This window comes from Lontra canadensis, unplaced genomic scaffold, assembly GCF_010015895.1.
Source record: "Lontra canadensis isolate GAN:19392208 unplaced genomic scaffold, GSC_riverotter_1.0 scaffold5, whole genome shotgun sequence".
In the NCBI taxonomy this organism is placed as follows: domain Eukaryota; kingdom Metazoa; phylum Chordata; class Mammalia; order Carnivora; family Mustelidae; genus Lontra; species Lontra canadensis.
Window position 1 is genome coordinate 5,485,954 of NW_022630999.1, and position 24,094 is coordinate 5,510,047.

At 39.8% G+C, this 24,094-nt stretch overlaps 1 protein-coding gene across 1 annotated transcript in view; it reads right to left on the minus strand.

Annotated features, from left to right (window-relative positions):
• FYB1 (FYN binding protein 1) overlaps positions 1-22,510 on the minus strand; it is a 149,869-nt gene extending 127,359 nt beyond the window's left edge. Inside the window, exon 1 of the mRNA XM_032851371.1 lies at positions 22,433-22,510. Within this exon, the coding sequence (XP_032707262.1) occupies positions 22,433-22,435 (3 nt within the window). The 5' untranslated portion in view covers positions 22,436-22,510. The remainder of the gene's footprint in view (positions 1-22,432) is intronic.
• Between the last annotated feature and the right edge of the window lie 1,584 nt (positions 22,511-24,094).

Here is a 24,094-nt window from a genome sequence, read left to right on the forward strand (position 1 = left end):
AGAAGACATGAACAGACACTTATCCAATGGAGACATACAAATGGCTATCAGACACATGAAAAACTGTTCATCATCACTAGGCATCAGGGAGATTCAAATCAAAACCACATTGAGGGGGCGCCTGAGTGGCTCAGTGGGTTAAGCCTCTGCTTTCAGCTCAGGTCATGATCTTGGGGTCCTGAGATCGAGCCCCACATTGGGCTCTCTGCTCAGCCGGGAGCCTGGTTCCCTGCTTTCCCTCTCTCTCTCTACCTGCCTCTCTGCCTACTCGTGATCTCTGTCTGTCAAATAAATAAAATCTTAAAAAAAAACCAACAAAAAACCACATTGAGATACCACCTTACACCAGTTAGAATGGCCAAAATTAACAAGACAGTAAACAACGTGTGTTGGAGAGGATGTGGAGAAAGGGGAACCCTCTTACACTGTTGGTGGGAATGCAAGTTGGTGAAGCCACTTTGGAAAACAGTGTGGAGTTTCCTTAAGAAATTAAAAATAGAGCTTCCCTATGACCCTGCAATTGCACTACTGGGTATTTGCCCCAAAGATACAGATGTAGTGAAAAGAAGGGCCATTTGTACCTCAATGTTCATAGCAGCAATGGCCACAATAGCCAAACTGTGGAAAGAACCAAGATGCCCTTCAACGGACAAATGGATAAGGAAGATGTGGTCTATATACACTATGGAGTATTATGCCTCCATCAGAAAGGATGAATACCCAACTTTTGTATCAACATGGATGGGACTGGAAGAGATTATGTTGAGTGAAATAAGTCAAGCAGAGAGAGTCATTTATCATATGGTTTCACTTATTTGTGGAGCATAAGAAATAAGATGGAGGACATGGGGAGATGGAAAGGAGAAGGCAGTTGGGGGAAATTGGAGGGGGAGACGAACCATGAGAGACTATGGAATCTGAAAAACAATCTGAGGGTTTTGAAGGGGTGGGGGGTGGGAGGTTGGGTGAGCCTGGTAGTGGGTATTGTGGAGGGCATGTATTGCATGGAGCACTGGGTGTGTTACATAAACAATGAATTCTGGTACACTGAAAAGAAATTAAAAAATAAAAAAGACTACAGTTGGTTAAATGGGTTATTCTGGATGGGTTCTAGGGGGGAATTCTCTGCTGTCCTGCTTGGACTTATGGGTCCTTGGCGCAAGAGGGTAGAAAAGGGAGCTTCTCCAAGGGACCCCTGAGAGAAGAGGCTTTTGGATCAGGATGTGCAGGTAGGATGAGGACAAAGAGGCTTTTGCACAGCTTGGTAAATAGACTTAAGAGCTACTATAGGTCCTTCCTCAAAGAAGAGTATGTGGTAAGTCTTGGGTGTTTTGTTTAGCTCTACTCTGTTTTTTTGTTTTTTGTTTTAGAAATTTCACAGCAACTCTGTTGTGCCAAGGAAAGAAGGAATAAGTTTGTTTTTTTTTTCCTTCTGGTCTGTTTTGTCCATGTCTCATACTCACAGAAAAAACAGAGCAATGTACCTCCTTGTGTGGTGGACCGCTGACCCAGGGAATAAAAATGAGAAAACTCCAAAATAGGGGCTGAAGCTTAGAGGCGAGGGAAAGGTGCTCCTGTGCCAAAGAGGCTGTAACCTCAGAGTCATCCCAGGAGCTCATTGCTCTGTCTCCTCAACAGCGAGACTGAGAATTTTTAAAGGCCAAGTAAAAGAACTCTATTTTCCCTTGTTTGAAAACCAGCAATTGTAGTGGGGATATATTATCCAATAAAGAGAATTGTGTGATTATAATTCAGCTTGGGGCTACTGTCTGTCACTTTACTTTGTAGCATAATGGAAAGCTGGCACGATTAGCTAATTTTTCTGTAACAGTATCCTAAACCCTCTGAGCTTCTATTACACAACTTCCCAGGGGAACTGAAAATGTCATTTCCGCCCACGGGAGCCCCAGGTGATACCATTCATGCACTCTTTCCCATGGTTCTTCTCTGGTGTGACACAAGCAATAGTTCTGAGAGTAGAATGTGGCTTTTATAGCAGAAAAGCAAAAATTCAAAGTCCGCGGGTATGGGATAGGTGAGACAACACATGGTATATCTGGCCAAAGGAATATCATTTCCCCATTAACAAGATGCTATAGGTCTATATGAACGGAAAGGAAAGACGTTCACGTTACTGTGTCCTGTGACAGAGGTGTGGCCAAGAACAGCATGGAGAAACATCATCCCATTCCAGGAAAATGACACAGAGGTTTTGAGCCTGGACCTTGGACCCAGACTGCCTGCGTCTGAACATTAGCTTGTGAGAGTTTGGGCAAGTGACTTCTCCGTGCCTCAGTTTTCTCATCTGGAAGTGGGATTAATGATGGTAAATCACACTGACATCATACAATTGTGTCAATATGGGGCAATGCCACACACACAAAGTAGTTCTTAAAGTTTAAAAACTCCCCAAAAGGATGACTTTCAAAAATGGTCCCTCTCTCGCCTAAAGGTTTATCATTCCCAGATACTAGTTTTTGAAATATTTAAAAGATTTCCCATTTCGTTTATCTTTATTTGGCTCTGCACAACTGATACTACTTTCCATCATGGTATAGTGTATGTATGAAAAATTTATCTCCACCTAATTTTGACACAGGATAAAACCTTTAGTTTGTATTTATAAATAGAGACCAATATTCTAGTTGCCCTTAGGCTCTCATTCCAAGATTGTTTGATATAAAAGGAAACAAATTTATAGTTCGGGCACAATTCAATAAACTGGACTCCTGTCTCCAGATTAGCAGCCTGAATGGTAAGGACTACAATTTAGAAAGAAAATCTCTCCAAATAGAGGAATAGAAATATAACTTGTATAAAATATCATCTATTTTGGACCTTTCTTACCCTGAAAGTACACTTAGAGGCATTTTTCTTTGTATGTCGCTACCTCACCATTTTTCAGTGTATCTCATGGGGCAGTAAATCTATCCCCAGTGAATTTTAGCAAACTTCATTCACCAGAGATTTGTTGAGCATCTAGGATACGCCAGCCTCACCCTGGGCTTTTAGAAAAGTTAGGACTCGTGTTCGAAGGTTTGATGCTTTGGCAGTATTTCCTTTTGTAAGCTCTGACTGTGCTTTCCCATGTTTTTTTCAGAGAACTTTCCTGTATTTTTTTTTTTTTTCCCTGTATTTTTTCTTCTAAGGCTTTGGGAATGGGTCCAACAGCCTAGATGAAGTCAAAGCAAGCTTCTTGGGTTGCTCAGATGCAGGAAGAGGAAAAATTCTCCTTAGGAATCGGGGGGAGGCACTCCACAGCCGGTCTCATTTTCCCAGCCTTAGGTTGATTCCCATTCCCTGATGAAATTTGGTTCTTTCCTTTTCCCATATCCCCAGGGAAATCCAGATCTTTCTAAGCATTGTTAAAGGGTGGGTTTTTGCTCATCTTTCTAAGCATTGTTGAAGGGTAGGGTTTTGCTCATCTTTAAATAAGATCTTTGAGCCCCTCAAAACCATTTTGAAGGAATTCAGACGCTTTTGGTTTTAAATGACGGTTTAAAAGCATTTCCATTAAGGTTCAAAACATTTTAAACAGCAAATAAACAGCAACTATCCCGTGAGTCCCGATCCTGTGGTAGACACAGCACCAAATGCTTTCCTGCAACATGGGCTCATTTGATACCCATGAACAGGTCCAACGGAGAGGCTACCACTGCCCCCTACTTTACAGAGGGGAAAATTAGGCCACTGAGGTGAAGTAGCTTGACCAGGGTAAAGCAGATAGGAAAAGCTAAAATTTGGAAAGGCACACAGATTAGCTCTGCCGACAACTCACAACCACTGTGCAAATCTGCCAGACAGATGATCCCAGAGGAGTGTATGGGCAACACTGCCTACTTGGTAGGACGAAGAAAGAGAAGTGATCAGGTACATAATAGAGCTCTCCTCATTTATTATCTCATCCTTCTTTCTCCACACTCCCTGATCTGACAGAGTTAAGGTATTAGAGTATAAATAAAAATTAGAACAATGAAAAAAAAATACTTGAAAAGGGTCAAAATCACCTGCTTTTAGACCTTAACTATTTAAAACATGTCAGTTTTGAGAAAGTCTAAAGCATTTTGAAGTAATTTAGCTTGAAGACCTCTTGATTCTACACGAGCAAAAAAAAAAAAAGCTAATAAAAATTGTCAATATTTAAGTTGGAACTTCAAAAAGGAAGTGTATGGGAGCTTTGCTTTGGTACTCTGAACATTGTAAACACGTGTAGTTTTAGATTCTTGGCTGACTGAAGTCCACCTGACTGGTCTAGATTTCTCAAACTTTCTCAGAAGTGACATCAATATTTTTTGGCCCCTCCTTTCGAAGGCTGTTGATTTTTGTTTAAGCCACAAGCACAGTTCAACAAGCTGGGTTCCTATCTGTAGAAAACTCACACCGTAGAGTTTTTTATTGTCCTTTGAATAGATAACATTAAACGTTGCTAAGGCTAAATAAAAAACAAGTTAGTTGTCACAGCTGAGGGTTTACATAAGCCACAAAAAAGCAGTGTGTTCTTAAAAAAAGAAAAAGGCAGATTTAACAAATTTCATAGAGGTCAAACAAGTAGGTTTGGCAGAATGGCCATGGATTCCTCATTATAACTTGTAGAAGAATGTGGCATTTTTGATCCTAAGTATCAAAGATGTTGTTATTAAAGTGAACTTTAAAAATGTGTGAACAAAATCAGGATGCTAAGGGATCAGTTATTTTTTTCCCAGAGAGGAGTCAACATCTAGTAGAGAGGGGGCGAAAGAGAGTGTTCCTAGGATACCTCTGCACTTGTGTGAGAGGTCATTCTTCATTTGTCAAAGAACTAGAAATGAAGGAGATTTGAGTGTGGTTTGTGTGTGGAAAAGACTCTGAATGTGACATCGATCAATCTATGTGACCAATATTAATTTACCAGGCGCTGGAGTAGGAGCTTTCAAAGCAGAGACAAATCGAACAGGGATCTGCATTCCGGAATTGCTATTCTGGTTGGGCTAAAACAGAAGATTCCTGGTAACAGGATGGCACAGTGAAAACACTGAAAGAATGCCCACTTCTTTGGGGGAGACATGGACTTGGAAGTTTGAAAAGCCTCCTTAGAAAGGGTGACCCTTAAGTTAACTATTGAAATATCAATGTTTCCCAGATGGACAGGGTACTCTAAATATTTAAAATACTCCCTTAGAGGGAACAGAGATACTGTTGGTGACACAGTCTAGAGCTGTACTGTCCAATGTCATAGCTCACCTGTGGCTACTTAAGTTTAAATTTATGTTAATTAAAATTAAATCCAATTAAACATGTATGTGAATTAATTTTACATTAATTAAAATTAAATAAAATTTGAAATTCAGTTTTTCAGTTGTACTAGCCACATTTTAATAGCTCAACAGCCCCATGGGGCTAGTGGCTATTGTGTTAGACAGCGCAGGCATATGAGTACTCCACCCTCACAGAAATTTCTGTCAGACCGTGCTGGGAAACTGCAAGCATCAAACACTGCTAGAGTGTAAAGTTGAAGGGTTTGTGTGTGGCAAGAGCTAAGCCTGGATATAGAGGTTGCCCTGAAACAGTATGTCCTACCACAGAGTTCAGACCTTATCCACTAGGCCCAGCATCAGCAAACGTTTTCTGTAAAGGGTCAGATCATAAGTATTTTTGGCTTTTGGGGCCACATAGCCTTGGCTGAAACTATACAACTCTGCCATTGTAGGCTGAGATCAACCATTAGACACTACATCAATGAGCAGGCGTGGCTGTGTTCCAACAGTACTTTATTTGTGGACCCTGGCAAGGAGCTGGATTTGGCCCACAGGCCATAGTTTGCTGACCCCTCTGCTAGGCCGCTAGGGGCCACCTGAAGGTTTTGAAGCCAGAAAGTTGCCTAATTAGATATGTGCTTTAGAAAGACCATTCTAGTAGCAGAGTAATGACGGATTTAAGGAATGTGAGTTGCAAGAGTCTAATTATCCAGCCAAAGAGGATAAGGGCCTGAATTCTGAGTGTAGCGCGTTAAATATGGGTAGAGAGGAGGAAACATGTATGTGCTTTTAGGCTGGGGCACTAGTGGCACTGAGGAAATATTACATAGCATAAATATTACATGACATAGACATATGAGGGCTCAGGTGACTGGAGAGGTGGTGGCTGCACTTACTGGGTTGTAGATTATAAAAGGAAGAACAGATTTGGAGAAGGATGATGACTTCTGTTTGGGTCAGGTGGCATTTGAGCTGCCTGATGTGTGAGTCATCAGCAGAGGGTAGTGGTTGAAGCCTTGATAGTGACAGAAAATACCTGGGCAGAGTGAGAGGATGGCAAAGATTGGTACTTTGCATATCACCAAACAAAAGGCCTTTAAGTTCAAATGGAGCTGAGAAGGAATTGTTACAGGAATAGGAAGGAGAACCAGGCACCAGTTTGAAAGGAAGACTTTTAAATGTTACTAAGAAGAGTAAAATGATTCCATAGAGTTGGGTAATTAGGAGGCATTTTTGGGAAGTTACTTAGAATGGGTTTCCTAAAACAAAAAAAAAATTACCACCAAAATGTCTGAAACTGCCCTTTTCAGTATATGATTAAGTGAGGAGATAGCTTTGACCTTTCATGGTCTTGGTTTCTCTTTTGGTGTTAAGTATTGGGCTTAGAAGCACGAAGATAATTTGGGTCCTTGCATCTCACCTTGTAAGTGACATAGTGCAGCAATCACTTTATCTGGGGGAGAAAGGGCAGGTGAGATCTTGTCTGGTCACCCCTGAGGTGATCTCTGTGCAAACTTTTTGGGTGAATTTCATGCTGTGAGGGTGGGAGAGTTGCTAGATAACCTCTTAAAATGACACAGAGTTCTGATTTTAGAGTATGTGAAAAAGAAATGGTGGACTTATGATGAGGGACTGTGGAGTTTTATGTAATGAGCACTCTTGAAACAATAAATGTTTTATCCTGTAGCCACCTCAAAGAAAGTAAGTAATAACAGCTTTAACATAGAATCATGTGACTTGGGAGTGTTCCATTTGCAACTTAATGGATTAGTCATCCCTTCAATGGAAGAGTTTCAAATGATGATTTATAGCCACCTTTTACGTTTATATTAGGAAAATATTTTACATGCCTAATAGATGAATATATCTCGCTCAAACATTTGAGTGATTCACTGTGTAAAATTTTGTCTTCAAACATGGAAAAACTGACAAAAGCGTGCTCATGGTTTTCAAGAGAAATTCTTGAGAGATTAAGAATTAGAATTTGTTCTTAAAGGAATTGCTTAATGAAAATCTGAGGAACACACATTTCTGAGGACCTTAATTTTACCTCTATAACCACTTTAAGGGAAAAATGAAGTTACATGACAATAATACAGCAATAAAAACAAAAATAAAGTAAGGAATGCTTTCATCCCCAGTGACCGATTGGCTTGCTAGGTTAGCCAGCTTTAACTGGCACTACAGTTTTACTGGGAGATGACTTCCTTCTCTCTATGGGCTGTTCTCTCCCTTGGCGAGACTATGCCTTGCCGTAAAGAGCCCACCCAAGAGCATGTAAGTTACTTGAGTAGGTGGGGACATCTCTCCAGTGCAACAGTGAATTGAACTTTTAGCAATGCTAAAAAAAAAAAAAAAAATCTGGATACTCTATGCTTTTCTTTTTATTTTTAGTTTTTCATAGTGTAAGAATGGCGATCAGAATCACAACTGGAATTTTTAAAGTACTTAATAGATTTGTAAACTTCACTTAGAAAAAATATATGGATGACAAAGAACAAATAATCCAATCAAGAAATGGGCAGAGGACATGAACAGACATTTCTGCAAAGAAGACATCCAGATGGCCAACAGACACATGAAAAAGTGCTCAACATCACTCTGCATGAAGGAAATACAAATCAAAACCACAATGAGATACCACCTCACACCAGTCAGAATGGCTAAAATTAACAAGTCAGGAAATGACAGATGCTGGCGAGGATGCGGAGAAAGTGGAACCCTCCTACAGTGTTGGTGGGAATGCAAGCTTGTGCGACCACTCTGGAAAACAGCATGGAGCGTCCTCAAAAAGTTGAAAATAGAGCTACCCTATGACCCAGCAATCACACTACTGGGTATTTACTCTAAGATACAAATGTAGTGATCCGAAGGGGCACGTGCACCTGAATGTTTATAGCAGCAATGTCCACAATAGCCAAACTATGGAAAGAACCTAGATGTCCATCAACAGATGAATGGATAAAGAAGAGGTGGTATATATATACAATGGAATACTATGCAGCCATCAAAAGAAATGAAATCTTGCCATTCATGACGACATGGATGGAACTAGAGGGTATTATGCTGAGTGAAATAAGTCAATCAGAGAAAGACAACTATCATATGATCTCCCGATATGAGGAAGTGGAGATGCAATGTGGGGGGTTTGGGAGGTAGGAAAAGAATAAATGAAACAGGATGGGATCAGGAGGGAGACAAACCATAAGAGACTCTTAATCTCACAAAACAAACTGAGGGTTGCTGGGGGGGAGGTGGGTAGGGGGAGGGTGGTTGGGTTATGGACATTATGGAAGGTATGTGCTATGGTGAGTGCTGTGAAGTGTGTAAACCTGGAGATTTACAGACTTGTACCCCTGGGGCTAATAATACATTATATGTTAATTTAAAAAAAAGAAAAAAAAAAGAAAAAATATATGGGTGAGCACATCAATGGATATTGTGAAAAAAGAGCAATGATGAAGGGAGACTAGATAGGTTTGATATTAGAATATATTGTAAAATAATAATTGTGAATGTATGATAATACAAAAATAAAATACAGGCGACTCAAAAGAGAGTCATAATGTATGCTAATCTAAAAATAACAAAAATAGGGATAGAAATATTAAATAGATATTATTTTAACTTCACATTTACCTCCTTCCATGTGACAGAATAAATTCCAAATAGACTGTAGAGTTAAGAAGGAAAATCAGCAGAGGAAAGACTATAGTATTTATCAAAAAATGTGTTGGTTTTTAATTTTTTAAAATTTTCAAGTTTTTTAAGGGAGGGGACAAGAAGGGCAGAGGGAGAGGGAGAAAGAATCTTAAGCAGGCTCTGTGCTGGGTGTGGAGCTTGACAGGGGGGCTAGATTTCACTGCTCTGAGGCTCAGGTTGTGATCTCAGGGTCAAGGAATGGAGCCCCACACAGGGCTCCATATTCAGCTTGGAGTCTGCTTAAGATTTTCTCTCTCCCTCTCCCTCTGCCCCTCCCACTCATGCACTCTCTCTCTCTCTCTCTCTGTCTCAAATAAATAAATAAATCTTTAAAAAAATCAGGACTGCTTATAAAACTTACAGTGCAAAAAAGTGAACTTATGAAAACTCTTTGAAACACATATATTAAAGATACCTCTCAAATATTAGTATGAATACTTCTTTTTACTTTTTAAAGACCAAAAAACAATTTTATTCCCGCAAAATAAAAATGTCCATTAACATTACCAAAACCCATCTGGAGAGCCCAGAATGCACTCTGCTCTCCAGGGACTGCCAATCACTCATCGTGAACCTGTGGGACAGGTGACAAAATCCAAGTGAACACTGCATATTGTGAGGTTGGTTTATATTTTCTGAACTAAGAATTCTGGGAGTTACAGTTATAATCTCTGTGTTTTCCATAATTAAAAAGAAATGGATTGACCTGGATATCCTCACTTCTATCTGGAGTGAGAACTGGGTTTTAAATTGTGTCATTATTAAGTCAGAAGGATGGTTTTTGCCTTAATCAGATTAAGCTCTTGACAAAATTGTGAGTGCAGTAGCAAATATGAGGCTTAGAGAATGCAAGATAGTATGGTGGAAAGCAAAATAATTAGGGAGAAGATACACTGGAAAGTCAAATGTGCTTGATGAACATTTAAAGGCATTGAGAGAAAACTGAAGGCAGGACACAGCAATGAAAAGTGAGAAGTTTCTTGAAGGAAGATGTTGGAGCCATGTATTAAAGGAAGTTTCAGAGTGGGTTTGGCCAACCTGAAAGTGAAGCCATGTAAGTACAGCTATGAGAGGTGCAAAGAAAAGTCTCATACTCTGTCTAGAGGTACATAGAGAAAAATATTTCCCAAACTGTTGACAGTGGTTTTCTTCACATGGTGAGATTTTTACTCTCTCTACATTTTCTTGCATTTTTTTTGAAAAAAAAAATTATCATCTCACATCTCATATTTGCAAGAGAGGGAAATGCTAAAGATAGTTACATTTAGAGGGAGCGGGGTTTTGTGCTGATATATGGTGGATAAACAGAGGCTGCATGAATGCATGGGCCATGAGTATAGAGAGTGAAGTATTGTAGTAAAATTTCCAGCTCGATTTGTCTAGTCTTTGTGACACTTAAACTTTCTTCCCTACTTTTTATTATGAAAAATTACAAGCATATCCAAAAGTTGAAATTTGAAGTTGAAAGTGAACATCAATATGGGGCGCCTGGGTGGCTCAGTGGGTTAAAGCCTTTGTCTTCGGCTCAGGTCATGATCCCAGGGTCCTGGGATTGAGCCCCGCATTGGGCTCTCTGCTCAGCAGGGAGCCTGCTTCCTCCTCTCTCTCTGCCTACTTATGATCTCTGTCTGTCAAATAAATAAATAAAATCTTAAAAAAAAAAGAAAGTGAACATCAATATACCCAACCCAGATACATTACTTGTTAGCATTTTGCTGTTTTTGCTTTATCACCTCCATTCACCTTTGTTTTTTGATGCATTTCAGAGTAAGTTGCAGCAATCAATACCTTATTTAATACTAAATCTTAACAACCTTCCGCTCCCTCTGCACCCCCACACAACTCAAGACTAGCTCAGAAACCCCCAGTAGGCTCTTATGCACTTAAATCTGATCTTGTTTCTTATACCTAGACACCGTTTCCAATCCAAACATGCCCCAAATCAACTGCCTACTCAAAAGGCAAAGTTTACCAAACCTTACGCTGACTCTTACCCTGACTCTTTCTATATATCTAGAACTGTGTAATTTGTTCAACTCATAAAATATTAAAGACAGAAAGGGAACCTATCTAATCTGGGGTTGCCAATTCCAATGTTTCCAGGAACCAAGCAGGTAACATAAAAAATGGGTATCTCATGTAAGAAACAAATGGATCTGGTAATGGAGACTGACAAAGCCTCTGCATGGGGATGCAGCAAGGAGGAACAAAGCTGCTCAGGGAGCTTGAGAAAACAGAATTTTCAGTTGGGGCAAGGGTTCTAACCTCAGCCTACTGGTTCCAAGAGCCAATTTCTCTTTAGTCTTCTCCATGGGTCTAGGGCAAATTTACTAGAATGATTAAAATAACACACTGTTAAATCGAATCCTCCTCTTAAAAAATTTATAAATGCAGGATCTATAGCTCTTCAGTTCAGTGCAGACCTTAACAAGGGAAACAGTAGTGTAGAAATGCAAAGATGTGCCATGTGTCTAGTTTCCGCAAGTTAGTTGCTCAAGAAAGCAATATTCCCTCATGTCTGGATTGACTGCCTGTCTGTAATGAACCCTGAAAGAGAAGAGAAACCAGTGTTCTTGCTGATCAAAGAGTAGCTAACCATCATTTCTTAGGAATGTCCTGGCAGCTTTCTTTCTTTCTTTTTTTTTTCTTTTTTCTTTTCCCTTCCCTTCCCTTTTTTTCCCTTCCTTTCCCTTCCCTTCCCTTCCCTTCCCTTCCCTTCCCTTCCCTTCCCTTCCCTTCCCTTCCTTTCCCTTCCCTTCCCTTCCCTTCTCTCCTCTCCCTCTCCCCTTCCCTCTCCCTCTACTCTTCTCTTCTCCTTTCTTTCCTCTCCATTTTTCTCCTTTCCTCTCCTCTCCTCTCCTTTCCTTTCTTTTTTTCTTTGATGTGTTTGGCTTACAAGTTAAATAGGAGGATTTAGCATGTGGAAGAGAAGAAGAAGAATGAGAAAATATGGATGTAGGTGTGTCAAGACATAGAGAAGTTATATCTGGGTTTTCTTGCCTAATTAATCATTAAGACACAGTTATTCTGGCTACTTTCTAGAATTTCCTCCCTCTCTGCATGACCTGCTTATCAAATTCAATCAATGCTTGCTTAAGTTGGCTAACTTTTACAACTACTGAGAGTTGAAGCCGCCAAAGCTCTGTATACTCAGTAGCTACAGGTGAACTCTGCTTAGAAATCCTAAATTACAATTCCTCCCTCACAATCTTCTCTTTGTTTGCTTGGTAATTAACAACAGATAGTTTGGAAATTCCCTTGCTCCCCCACACCCGAGGTAACTAATTTAAACAGTATGTATCTCAGCCCTATTGTGTTGGGGTAGCTATGTTCTGCTATTAAAAAAAGCTCCACCCAGCCCTGAAATGCTGTCTCATGCAGTTGTGGGTACATGTGACAAAATTAGTTTCTTTCGGGTGAATGTCCTCTTGTGATAAAGTAAACACAACTACTTGTCTTTCAGAGTTGTAATGATAAAATTGCTGGTAGTTCTTTGGATTATGTCCAGACATTCATACATCAAAATGTATTCATTTAAGCTAAACCTCCTAAATATCTACCTTATTAAGATGCTTTCACTATATTTCACACAAATTCTTTCAGCTGTCATAGATCAAATTCAGCAGATGTTTATTTCAATTCCACTTTTTTGACTTCTGCCAGGATTTCCATAAGGCTTGAATTTATTGTTGGCTTATCAGTTTTTGAAGCTCAAATCTGAATATAGGACAGTGATTCTGAGCTCTGGTTTTACAATTCCACTAGCTGATGTTAAAGAACATAATAAAGTTCTAAAAATGTTAATGAAAGAAGTTCATTTTTACTGGATCTATCTTTTTAAAGATCATACAACATTTTGGGAAAAAGTAGGTCTTCTAAAGCAAAGGTTCCGATATGAAAAAAAAGAAAAGAAACATTTATAAATTTTTTAAAAAAATTTTCCTTCTCAAAACACTTATTTTGACTGAAGTTTATTTTGAAGGTGTTTTGAATGTTTTACTTACAAAATAAATATTTCCAAGAAATTTTGTGTAGCTTTTGTTGTGCGACAGGCATTATTCTGAACACATTCATAGATAAACCAATGTAATCCTTACAATGTAACCCTTACAAGGATCCTTACAATCCTTACAACCCTAGTAGGTAGGTATAGTTATTCATCCTTTTTTACACATGGGGAAACCGAGGCACAGAATGGGTAAATTGTTCAAAGTCACATAGTTGGTAATGGGCAACACTGAGATTCAAACCCAGAAAGTCCACCTCCAGACAAGATTTATTTTAAATTTTGTTCACTCAAAGTTTACTCATTTCCATGGAGAATTCCTGAAGCGCTGGGTAAGAGTTGGCATATGTGATCATCGACATGGGTGAGCAGGACATGAATAAGCAATGCAAACTTGGACTGGATAGTTGAATCCTTTGGGGGAGTTTAAAAGATAAAGGGGCCTGCACCCCACCTGAGCTGAATCAGAATCTTCAGAGGAGCGGCTCACATAATGGTGTAATTTCAAGTTTAATAGGTGATTTCAAAGGGCAGCCAGGCTGAGAACCACTGGTCCAAACCTCTTTAGCTAAGTCTTAGCACAGGAGGCCTCAAACTTTAGTATGCATTAGACTCACCTAGAGGGCTTGTAACACGTAAGTGGCTGGGTCCCACTCTTAAAACTTGTTTGGGTAGAACCCAAGAATTTCTAGTAAGTTCCCGAGTAATGTTGATGCTGCTGGTTTAGGAAGAACACTTTGAGAACCACTGTGTTAATAGGCTGGGATAGGAGTAAAGGGGGGTGGTGGAGCCCTGGAAGACACTGGACTAATTCTCCCAATAGCTCATCAACCCTGATGATGACACGTTTCCTCCACTTTGTTGATTTGCTCTATGCCACTGATCAAGGATGAAGGGGGAAAGGGAAAAAGAAAGATATGAAGTCAAAGGGAAGTGAGGGAAAAGAGATAAAGAAAAGAATCAAGTTTTGGTCACTAAAATAAAGTTTTGTGGCTCTCTCACTGCCCTAACCATATGTCAAGTAGAGAGGTAGAATATAAAATGAGAAAATTTAAAGGTAAACCTTTCTATATCAGAAACAGAACAGAAGCAAAAGGCTGTGAGTGAGATGAGTGGACAGGGGAGTTGGGCTGTTGGTTCAGGTTATGAAAGCATTTGTTAGTTCAGCCCCTGTAAGGTGACCTGAAAACCTGAACTAGGGTCCCTCGTTGTAGTCAAGGGCAAGGACAGATTTTCTTATTGTTGTTTGTTTGTTGTTTGTCTGTTTGTTTTAATCCAGTTTCATGGAAAGAGCCCACTAAGAATTGCCTTAGGATAGACCAGCAGTTCTGAACTGGGGATGATTTTGATAGTCCTGGTGGGGGCATTTTGTAATGTCTGGGAATGCTCTGCATGTTGTCAGAATGAAGGGGCCAGGGGTATTACTGACATCCAGTACGTAGAGACCAGAGATGCTACTAAATATCTCACAAGGCCTGAAAGTACCGAAATTGAAAAGCCTGGACTAGACGCTGTCCCAGAGCCAGAACCTGGGCCCAGGTGCCAGCTGACTTAGTAATAGATATGCTACCTATGCAGTATTACTGTGAGCCTGATTGCAAAGCAGTTGGTATAGAGCTGGTTCTGGGCTGGAGTCCTCAGGACCAAATAGGAGAGAGCACAACACTAGAGAAGGCAGGATGAAAAAATGAGGCAGTCAACAACAACAACAACAACAACAACAAAACCTTCTCAAAATGGGTCTACAACACAAAATTCCAAAATATGGGAAGAAAACTATTAATAAGAAAGAAAGACCCAACAAAGCCAACAATTAAAAGATGGGTTTACCTTCAATTAAAAGGATAAGAGCAATCTGAAAATGATTTTCTGGATTCAGGAGTCATCAAGAAACAAATATATGAGTACTATCCATAGGAGAATATACGAAGAATTGAAACTAGGCAGGTAGGAAGTAAAACTAGGTAAAAACAACCAATTCAAAACTGGAAATAAAAACTTAATCATTGAAACAAAAATTCAATAAAGGGGATAAAATCTGGATTGGACATGAATAAGGTAAACAACTATCCTGTTCTGCCTGGAACTAAGAAGTTTCTGGGAAGTAGAAATTTAGTGCTAAAACTGGGAGAGTGCTGGGCAAACTGAGAAAATTGGTCACCCTGGACACAGATGGAGAAAAACTTAGTGTATTGAAAGATGATGTTGATAAATCCATTTAGAATTCATCAAAGAGAGACAGTGTTAAAATGTTTGGAAGAGTGATTAACATCATGGAGGACGGCATGGGATTTTTATCTAGTAGGGACTCTAGACAAAAACAAAAACAAAAACAAACTAGGAAGAATAAGGACTCTGAAAAACAATCTGAGGGTTTTGAAGGGGTGGGGGGTGGGAGGTTGGGGGAACCAGGTGGTGGGTATTAGAGAGGGCACGGATTGCATGGAGCACTGGGTGTGGTGCAAAAACAATGAATACTGTTACGCTGAAAAGAAATAAAAAAAAAAGGAAAAAAAACTAGGAAGAATAAAATGGTAGAGTAATAGTTTTGAGGAAATCATAGCTGAGAATTTTGCAAAATAAAAAAAAAATCATTAGGCTTTAAATCAGGCAACTATAGCCTGTGGGCCAGATTCAGCCTGCCATGTTTTTATAAATAAAGTTTTATTGGAACACAGCCATACCTGTTTGTTTATTCATTGTCTATGGATGCTTTCATGCTACAATGGTAGACTGAGTAGTTTTATCAGAGATCACAGGGACTACAAAACCTAAAATATTTACTATTTGGCTCTTTATAAAAAAATGTTGTATGCTCCTCTTTAAACTGATACTCTCAGTCCCAAGCAGGATAAATAAAAATAAATTTATGCCTCTCTGAAATATAGTAAAGCTGCAGGACAGAAAGATAAAGAAGCATCTTAAAGGGAATGACACACTTGATGGCAAGTCAGAAGCCAGTGGTGTGAGTCTTTAAAGTGCTGAGGGAAAGTAACTATCAATTTAGAATATGCACAGGTAAACTGTCATTTAAGAATGAAGTAGAGATGAAGATGTATTTTAGTCACACAAAGACCAATGTATACTGTAGCACATATTATTCTTTTAACAAATAGGAACCCCTCTCTGCCATTACCCTGAACGCATGATGATTTACATCCCTACATGTCTGTCCTTTCAGCTGAGGTAAGAGCATGTGTGACTTATTTTGGCCAATTAAATGTGAGTGAAAATGATATACATCTCTTCCAAGGAGAAGTTTTAAGAACTAGAAACAGGGTTGGAGGGTTGTGTTCAACTGTATTTAGGTTCTTGTTTTGTTTGGGAGAATAATAATGGAAATCAAAGAATTGTAGAAATTGCTAGTCAATAGGCAAGAGAATATGTACTTGAGTAGAAGAGAATATATGAATCTAGAGCAGGTAACTAAGTCGTAAGAAACAAACATGATGGAGTTTTATGAAACGTATTGACCAGCATGACAGAATCGAGAGCCTAGAAATGAAGTCAGGTGTATATGGGAAATGGACATATGACCAAGGAGGCATTAGAAAGTGATAGGAGAAAAGAACAAATGAAAATAAATAGTACTAAATTGGCTATCCACATGAGAATATATTAGATGACTGCTTTACGTCACAAATATAAATAAAATCTTGATGATTAAAGACCTAAACATGAAAACCAAATCTTTAAAAGGTTGAGTGTAGGGATGCCTGGGTGGCTCTGTCTGTTGGGCGGCTGCTTTCGGCTCAGGTCATGATCCCAGCATCCTGGGATCAAGTCCCACATCTGGATCCTTGTTCTGCGGGGAGCCTGCTGCTCCCTCTGCCTCTCCTTGCCACTCTGCCTGCCTGTGCGCATCCTCTCTCTCTCTCTGACAAATAAATAAAATCTTAAAAAAAAAAAAAGTTAGCAAATGTTAGGAAATAGCTTTAATATTTTGGGGTAGTGAATAACTTCTTTAAGAGGACGTGAAAAACAGAAATGATAAAAGACCTATTTTTAAATTTGTTAGCATTAAGATTTAAAACTTTTATATGAAAAAGAGACACCAAAAAAAATAAAGTAAAAAAGAAACCAGGGAGCATAAAATTCACAATGCACATAATCCACCCAGGATGAATGCCTAGAATTGGATAAAGATTTTCTATAAATCAACATGAAAAGATGATCTATAAGAAAATGGACAAACCACATGAAAAGGATTTACAGAAGAGGTTGCCTGAATGGGCAATCAGCTTAAGAAAACATGTTGCATCTTCATAGTAATCAGGAAAATTAAAACAACAATAAAGTGGGGTTTTAATTTAACAAATTCTCAGAAGTCTCTCAGTAAACCTGACGATACCGGTTTTAAGAGGGATGGAGAGAAAGGACAACTGTCACACAGCCTGGTGAGAGGTAAACTGTCACAATGACCTTGGAGAACCATTTGCTAACATTTAGGTGCTCATGCCCTCTGTGTAGAAACATATTCATTCTAAGACTGTTTGAAAGGGAAAATAATGGCAATAAATTAAATGTTGGGAGAGTAGGTGAACAAATTGCCATATAATTACAAAGCAAGTCAATAAATTGAACCAGACAGGTAGGGTGAAAAGAAGGCATTTGCAGAAATCGTAAGCAAAAAAAAGCAGACTAAACACTACTGTATGTTTTTTTACAAACATAGGCTGATGAAATAAAAACATAAAAACATCACTGGGTAGGTGAGCTGGTGCTTTCAGAGCCATTGTCCCCTGCTGTTGGAGGGAGGGGAATGGAACTGGGAAGGGCAAAAAGAGAACTTCAACTTTGTTTTATTTTTTTGAAAAGATGGCAAAATGACAATATTATGACAAAATGGTAGTATGTGTGATATCTGGGTGGTACGTGAGAATTTGTTATTTGTTTCATAACATACCATAATATTTTTATACCATAATGTTTTATTTTATAAAGTATTTCTTTATTTGATAGAGAGCATAAGCAGATGAGAGAGAGAGCAAGAGGGAGCATGAGCAGGGGGTGGGGGTAGGGGCAAAGGCAGAGGGAGAAGCAGACTCTCCGCTGAGCAGAGAGCCTGATGCAGGCCTCCATCCCAGGACCCTGGAATTACCACCTAAGCCAAAGGCAAGACCTTTAACCCACTGAGTCACCCAGGTGCTCCCATACCGTAATATGAGAACATACCAGAATGACATGAGAGAACAGACAGGGCGGATGGAATCCAACCCAGAGAATTAGGGAAGTGATATTAAAGTTACCAAATGAAGAGCTGGAGTCCCACGCCCACTTACTTTAAGGACAAGGGTGTCACTCTTAATGCGTGCCAAAATGTGCTCCAAGAAGTGGCTCTCATTTCCTCCTACATGCCCTGATGTGTGGATGAAAGAGATGCCCTAGTATTTGAACCTCTCATCCTTCGTTTAAACCTGTCTTGTCATAGCACAGGATTTTTAAATTAAAAAAAAAAAAATTTTTTTTTTTTTTTTGACACATCAGGCTTGATCTTACTGAAACAGGCAGGTGACCTCTTTTGCAGAAGAAGAGGATTTAAGCCAGGTAGCGGAGAAGGGGAGAAGCATGAAGAGGTGATTGGATTTCCATGTGGGGATATTAGCATATTATTCAGGACACCTTCAGCTTACATGATAAGAACAAGAGTCACATTTTCCTTGAAAGAAAAGGGTTGCAATCCCAGCTCCTGAGGGGATCCTTCTAGCTCACCTTTTCTGTTCTCTGATTTCCCTGGGACAGCCCCTCTCAGCTGGGCTATCACTGCAGCCCCTTCCGTTATTTGAAGGTCTCTAAACCCATTCCCTTCAGAAGCCCTACACTATTTATTCTCTAACTTGATGGGGTTCAAATTTGGGCTATAGTTTCAAAAGGACAAGGGAGAAATAGTCAATATGTAAGCCCCAGTCACGGTCAAGGCTGCCTGCAGAGTATGCATGTTACTTCAGAAGTAGCCCTACTTTCTCTCTTTCATTTTTTTTTTTAATTTTTAAAGAGTTTACTTCCTTATTTTATGAGAGAGAGGGAAAGAGAGAGTGCACAAGCATGAGCTGGGGGAGGGGTAGAAGGAGAGAATATCAAGCGGACTCCATGCCCAGTGTGGAGCTTGACCTGGGGCTGGATCCCACGACCCTGGGATCACGACATGAGCCGAAACCAAGCGTCTGACGCTCAACCAACTGAGCCACCCAGGTGTCCCAGAAGTAGCCCTACCTTCAAAATGTAAACCAGATAATAGCACGCCCTCCTTTGTTTCAGATCCTCCAGTGACTGCTAGGGTGAACAAAATAAGATCGAATCTCTTGGCTGCTGCCTATTTCTTAAAACCACCTCTGGCCACTTTCATCTTCCCTTATTTATCCTCTAGCCATCCTGGGGGTCTTCCCGCAGATCCAAGCTCTCCCCATCTCACAGCTTTTGCACCTGCCAATTCCTCTGCTCGCAGTGGTTCTTACAGCCACGTTTCCTGTGTCTGGCTCATTTTGCTGTTTGGTGCAGCCGTTCTCAACTCTCGATGTGCCCCACCTCCCACCTCAAGGTTTTGATTCAACTGGTCTCAGGTGGGGCTTTGGCAATGGGTATGATTATAAGCTGCTCTAGTGATTCTCATGGGCAGCCAGAACTGAGACCAGTGCTTTAGTGCAGACAGCACTTTATCAGAGACCAGAGCCCTAAAGAGGAGGTCTCCTTTCTCTGTGCCATCTCAGCTCCTTATTTACCTCCCTTCAGAAGTCACTACAGGGTATTTGACTTGTTTACTTTGATTCACTTTTGATCCATCACTTCTACCAAACGGTGGTTCTCGGAGTGCCTGGATCAGCGGTGGCCTCTGAAAATTTATTAGAAATGTAAAATCTTCAGCCCTATCCCTGATGGAGAGGCATACGAATGTTAGAGACCCACTGCACTGAGTGTAAGCCCTAGGGGGCTGGGACCCCACCTGTGTTGTTCACCCTGTATTCTCGTCCAGCCAAACCCCAACTTTGGTTGAATGATTGAGCGGGTGAGAGCACATTTCTTTTGTCAACAGTCACATGTCAACTGAAGGTCGAATGAAAGGAGCAAAACAAACAAAAACTCTAAAACCAACTTTTATGCCATTTCCTAAAAGTTTCTAAGTGTATTCATAAAAGATTTTTCCTCACCCACCATGACCATACAAAAATTAGTGCATTATTAGATATCTGCTTCTCCTTTCCCCCCCGCCCCAGAAAATTCAGCAACTTGAAATGTGCCTAAATTACTTGTCATGTAGATGGGTATCATTCTATTTTTTATTTTTATTTTTTCACTTTAGGACCATGAGGTGAGCTAATTTGTCTATGTTCATGGATCAAGTCAATTTCCACAGGGGCAGATGTTTGAGAATTAGAATCCTACTGCCATGTTCTTCCACTTCTGAAATGTGGAATCATGTTATAAAGAACATAGGCCATGTTATAAAGAATGTGGGCCTCTTCTAAGATGTAGAATCATGTTATAAAGAATGTGGGCCAACGTAAGGCCAACACCATACCTTTCCTGAGCAGCAATGTGTGTAAGTGAATATATTGACTATATTATCATAAAGAAGGAAAAATAAGAAACAATCTAAATGTCTAACCATATGGAAATGATTAAATCATGGAAAAATGATTCATCATGAAAAATGACATCATAACTCATATTATTCAAGATATTTTAAACAAAAAAGGCAGGTAAGGAAATTGTTTATAAAGTATGATAGCACTTTTAGAAAAATCATATTTATGAAATATGTTTTTAAAATGATGAAATTCTAGAAAGATCTGTACTTACTTCACAGGGATTGCCTCCACGTGTTGAAACTATAGAAAATGTATATAGTTTCATTTCTGCATATGTGTATTTCTAAGAAATTGTCTCTAATACAATGTGTTACTTTTGTAATAGGGAGATGGTAATCCCCTAAGATAACGTTGCTTAAGTATTGCACCAAATACCCATTACCTGGTTAAACTTTTTTTCTGGTATTATTACCTCGTTTTCCCTAAGAAAACCCAAATAACTCAGTAAACCTCACTTATTTTTGAAAAGACTATCAGTAATTAAGGTCAAACTTTCTTCTAAGAATCTGGGACCTAAAGACCAAGTTGGAAACACTACCAGGACTTTTAAGTCCCGTCTTGACAGGTGACTGCCTTTCTCCACGAGTGTGACTGCAGGTAGGATCTCTGGGCCACCATTTCCTCCATGACTGTGCATTCCTCCCTGCTATGACTCCACACCTCTGACCCCGTCCCTTCTCCTCCTTTTCTCCTCAATGGCACAGTTATTCTCTCTCACCTCTGTACTTCCCAGTTCTGGCTTAAGAGTCTCCCGACTTAACAAACACATCCCATGAAGCCCTTGTGACTTCTACTCCAATGCCTGCGGTGCGTTCCGTCCTCCATCTGTGTACCTGGGGCTGTCATTGTCTCAATCCCTGTCTTTTCACCAGGGGCTGGCAGAGGAAGCAATCCCTTTGTTCACAAAAGAATGGATAACCAAATTTTAGTCTTCTGGGGACTGGGGCATGGTGGAGGGGGATGTATGGGATAGAGAGTTCGCTCTCCTCTAGACTCTGAGAGCATAAGAACACTACAGTATAAGAACATAGACAATTTTTACAGAGAAATAATAGGAAACCATATAACAGAATACTAACACTGCAGTTTGGCTATATTATGGGTTACGTGGGTTGTTATGGTACCGTTGGGGACCCATCACTCTTTTAAGTGTGCTCCAAATAATGACTTTCAATTAACTTTGGGAACACAATCTGTCCCTAAGGTTTAGACTATTTGGGTTTTGTTTGCTTCTCTTGGCTAAAATAATAAAATGCATTTTTAAACAAAAGAGCTTCTTTATAAAATCCACTGTGTTGACAAAATGGCACTCATCATCAGCAACACTGCCCCACATTTATCACTGGGATTCTCCTCCGGGATTCCAAATGCTTCTCTCCCCCCCCAGATTATTTATTTATTTATTTGACAAACAGAGATCACAAGTAGGCAGAGAGGCAGGCAGAGAGGTGGGGGGAAGCAGGCTCCCCGCTGAGCAGAGAGCCTGATGCGGGGCTTGATCCCAGGACCCTGAGACCATGACCCGAGCGAAGGCAGAGGCTTAACACACTGAGCTACCCAGGCACCCCCCAAATGCTTCTAATAAGAAACTTGACACTGTTACTGATCCTGGCACCTCGATATCTCAAGAGGCAAAGACAAATAATGCAACTTTTCTTTCCGTAAGTCATAGCCCTTCCTCTATTCTGAAGGCTAGAAGCAGAAACGGGAAATCCTGAAGCCACAGGCTCTTGACTGGTAACACTCCGCAGCTTTATTTGTAAATGGAACAACAACAGGTCAAGCGAACATTCCAAAGGCCAGGAGGACTTGGCCAAGAAGCCTCCCCACCACTCCCTTCTCTAGGTAGAGAAGATGAGATGTTTGCCAGGGGGCCAGGGAGAGTCATAAAATCTCTCACTTACCATTTTATCGAAAGGAGTTGAGGTGCCTGGCACACGGTGACCCGCAAGATGTTGGAAGGCGGACAGTGAATGTGCAAGTTAGCTTTGCAGAGTGCACTTCCTTTTTTGAACTGTGTGGTCTGTCCAGCCTTCACACATTGATATGTAAGGTTTATTTGCATGTTATCTCAGGCCTCAGAGCATTTGTATAACTGGCCATGTTTATCAAGTTATGCTTTAATAACATGAGAACAGGTACTTGGGGAAGTTTTGAAGTCTGAAAGATGACATGAAATTTTTTAAGAAGCGCCTGGGTATTACATTTTGTGTACATGATTAACCTGTTTTTTAAATTTTTATTTAAGATTTTATTTATTTATTTTTGTGTGAGAGAGAGAGAGAGAATGTGAGCACAGTGAGGGAGATGGGGGGCTGGGCAGAGGGAGAAGTGGACTCCTTGCTGAGGAGTCTTGGCTAAAATAATAAAATGGGAGCCTGAGGCAGGACTTGATCCTAGGACCCTGAGATCATGACCTGAGCTGAAGGCAGAAGCTTAACCGACTGAGCCCCCAGGCGCCACAATTAACCTATTTTATATAAAGTCTGTATCTGTGAATCTATCTACCTATCTATGAACGAAGAACACAATCTAAAATGTTAACTGTGGTTGACTTAGGTTAATAAACTTAGGTTTTATTACAAATAATTCTTGCTTTGTACCTTGTTGACTCTCTGACTTTTCTATTTTAAGTATATAATATTTGTTAAAAACATAACTATGATCTTAAAAAGAACAAAAGGAACACGATAACAATCCCAAATGTATTTAAACCTATCTCACCAATATTTAAATGATGGAGATATCCATAAACTTATCATAGGATGACATTCATTTTATTAAAAATACAAATTATATGTCAATCAAGCTTCATGTGTTAGGGTTTTTAGCAATTTTTATTAGCATCACATGTCTCAATATCTCATGTTGATAAACTATATATATTCTTAAAGTATGGTGTTTGATCTCAAATCCCACCAATTATCTACAATACCTGTCTGAACACATTCTGGTATGAGGATTTATCTCCTTTATTTTGAATACATAGCCTGACTTTAAAGTAATTTTGAGGACAGAAGATCATTTTTGTTGCCTCTCGAAAAGGAAAGGCAACTGATTCCTTAATTTTGGGTTGTGAATTTCCAGATCTTCTTGTAAGTACTACTCCCTAGTACAAGGGGCACCAAATATTTTTTCACTTGGTGCTGAGCTAATACTAAGTACTTCCATGACAATCCAAATCCCATATTAAAACAGATGTTCCCTATTATTTATTTTTTAAAATGAAAATGTTTTTCAAAATGAAGATGAGATTAGCAATATGGCTAGAATCATTGCCAGGACAAAGCATGAAGACAGAGCACCTGGCAAGTTCCAGAGGTGGAAAAGAACCTGATACCGCCTTGAAATCTGCAGGTATTTTAAAGAGGGCGTGGTCAGGAGCTAGGTGGGTAGTCAGGAATCTGAAATTGCAGTCTCTGGCACATAATAAATGCTCAATGAATAAGAGGAGGAAGATCAAGGCAATACAGGTAGAGGAATCAGACGTGCTTTGAGACATAAAACATTTGCCAGCAGAAGACCTTGAAATGGAGACCTTTAGCTTAACCAAAACACCTCGTATC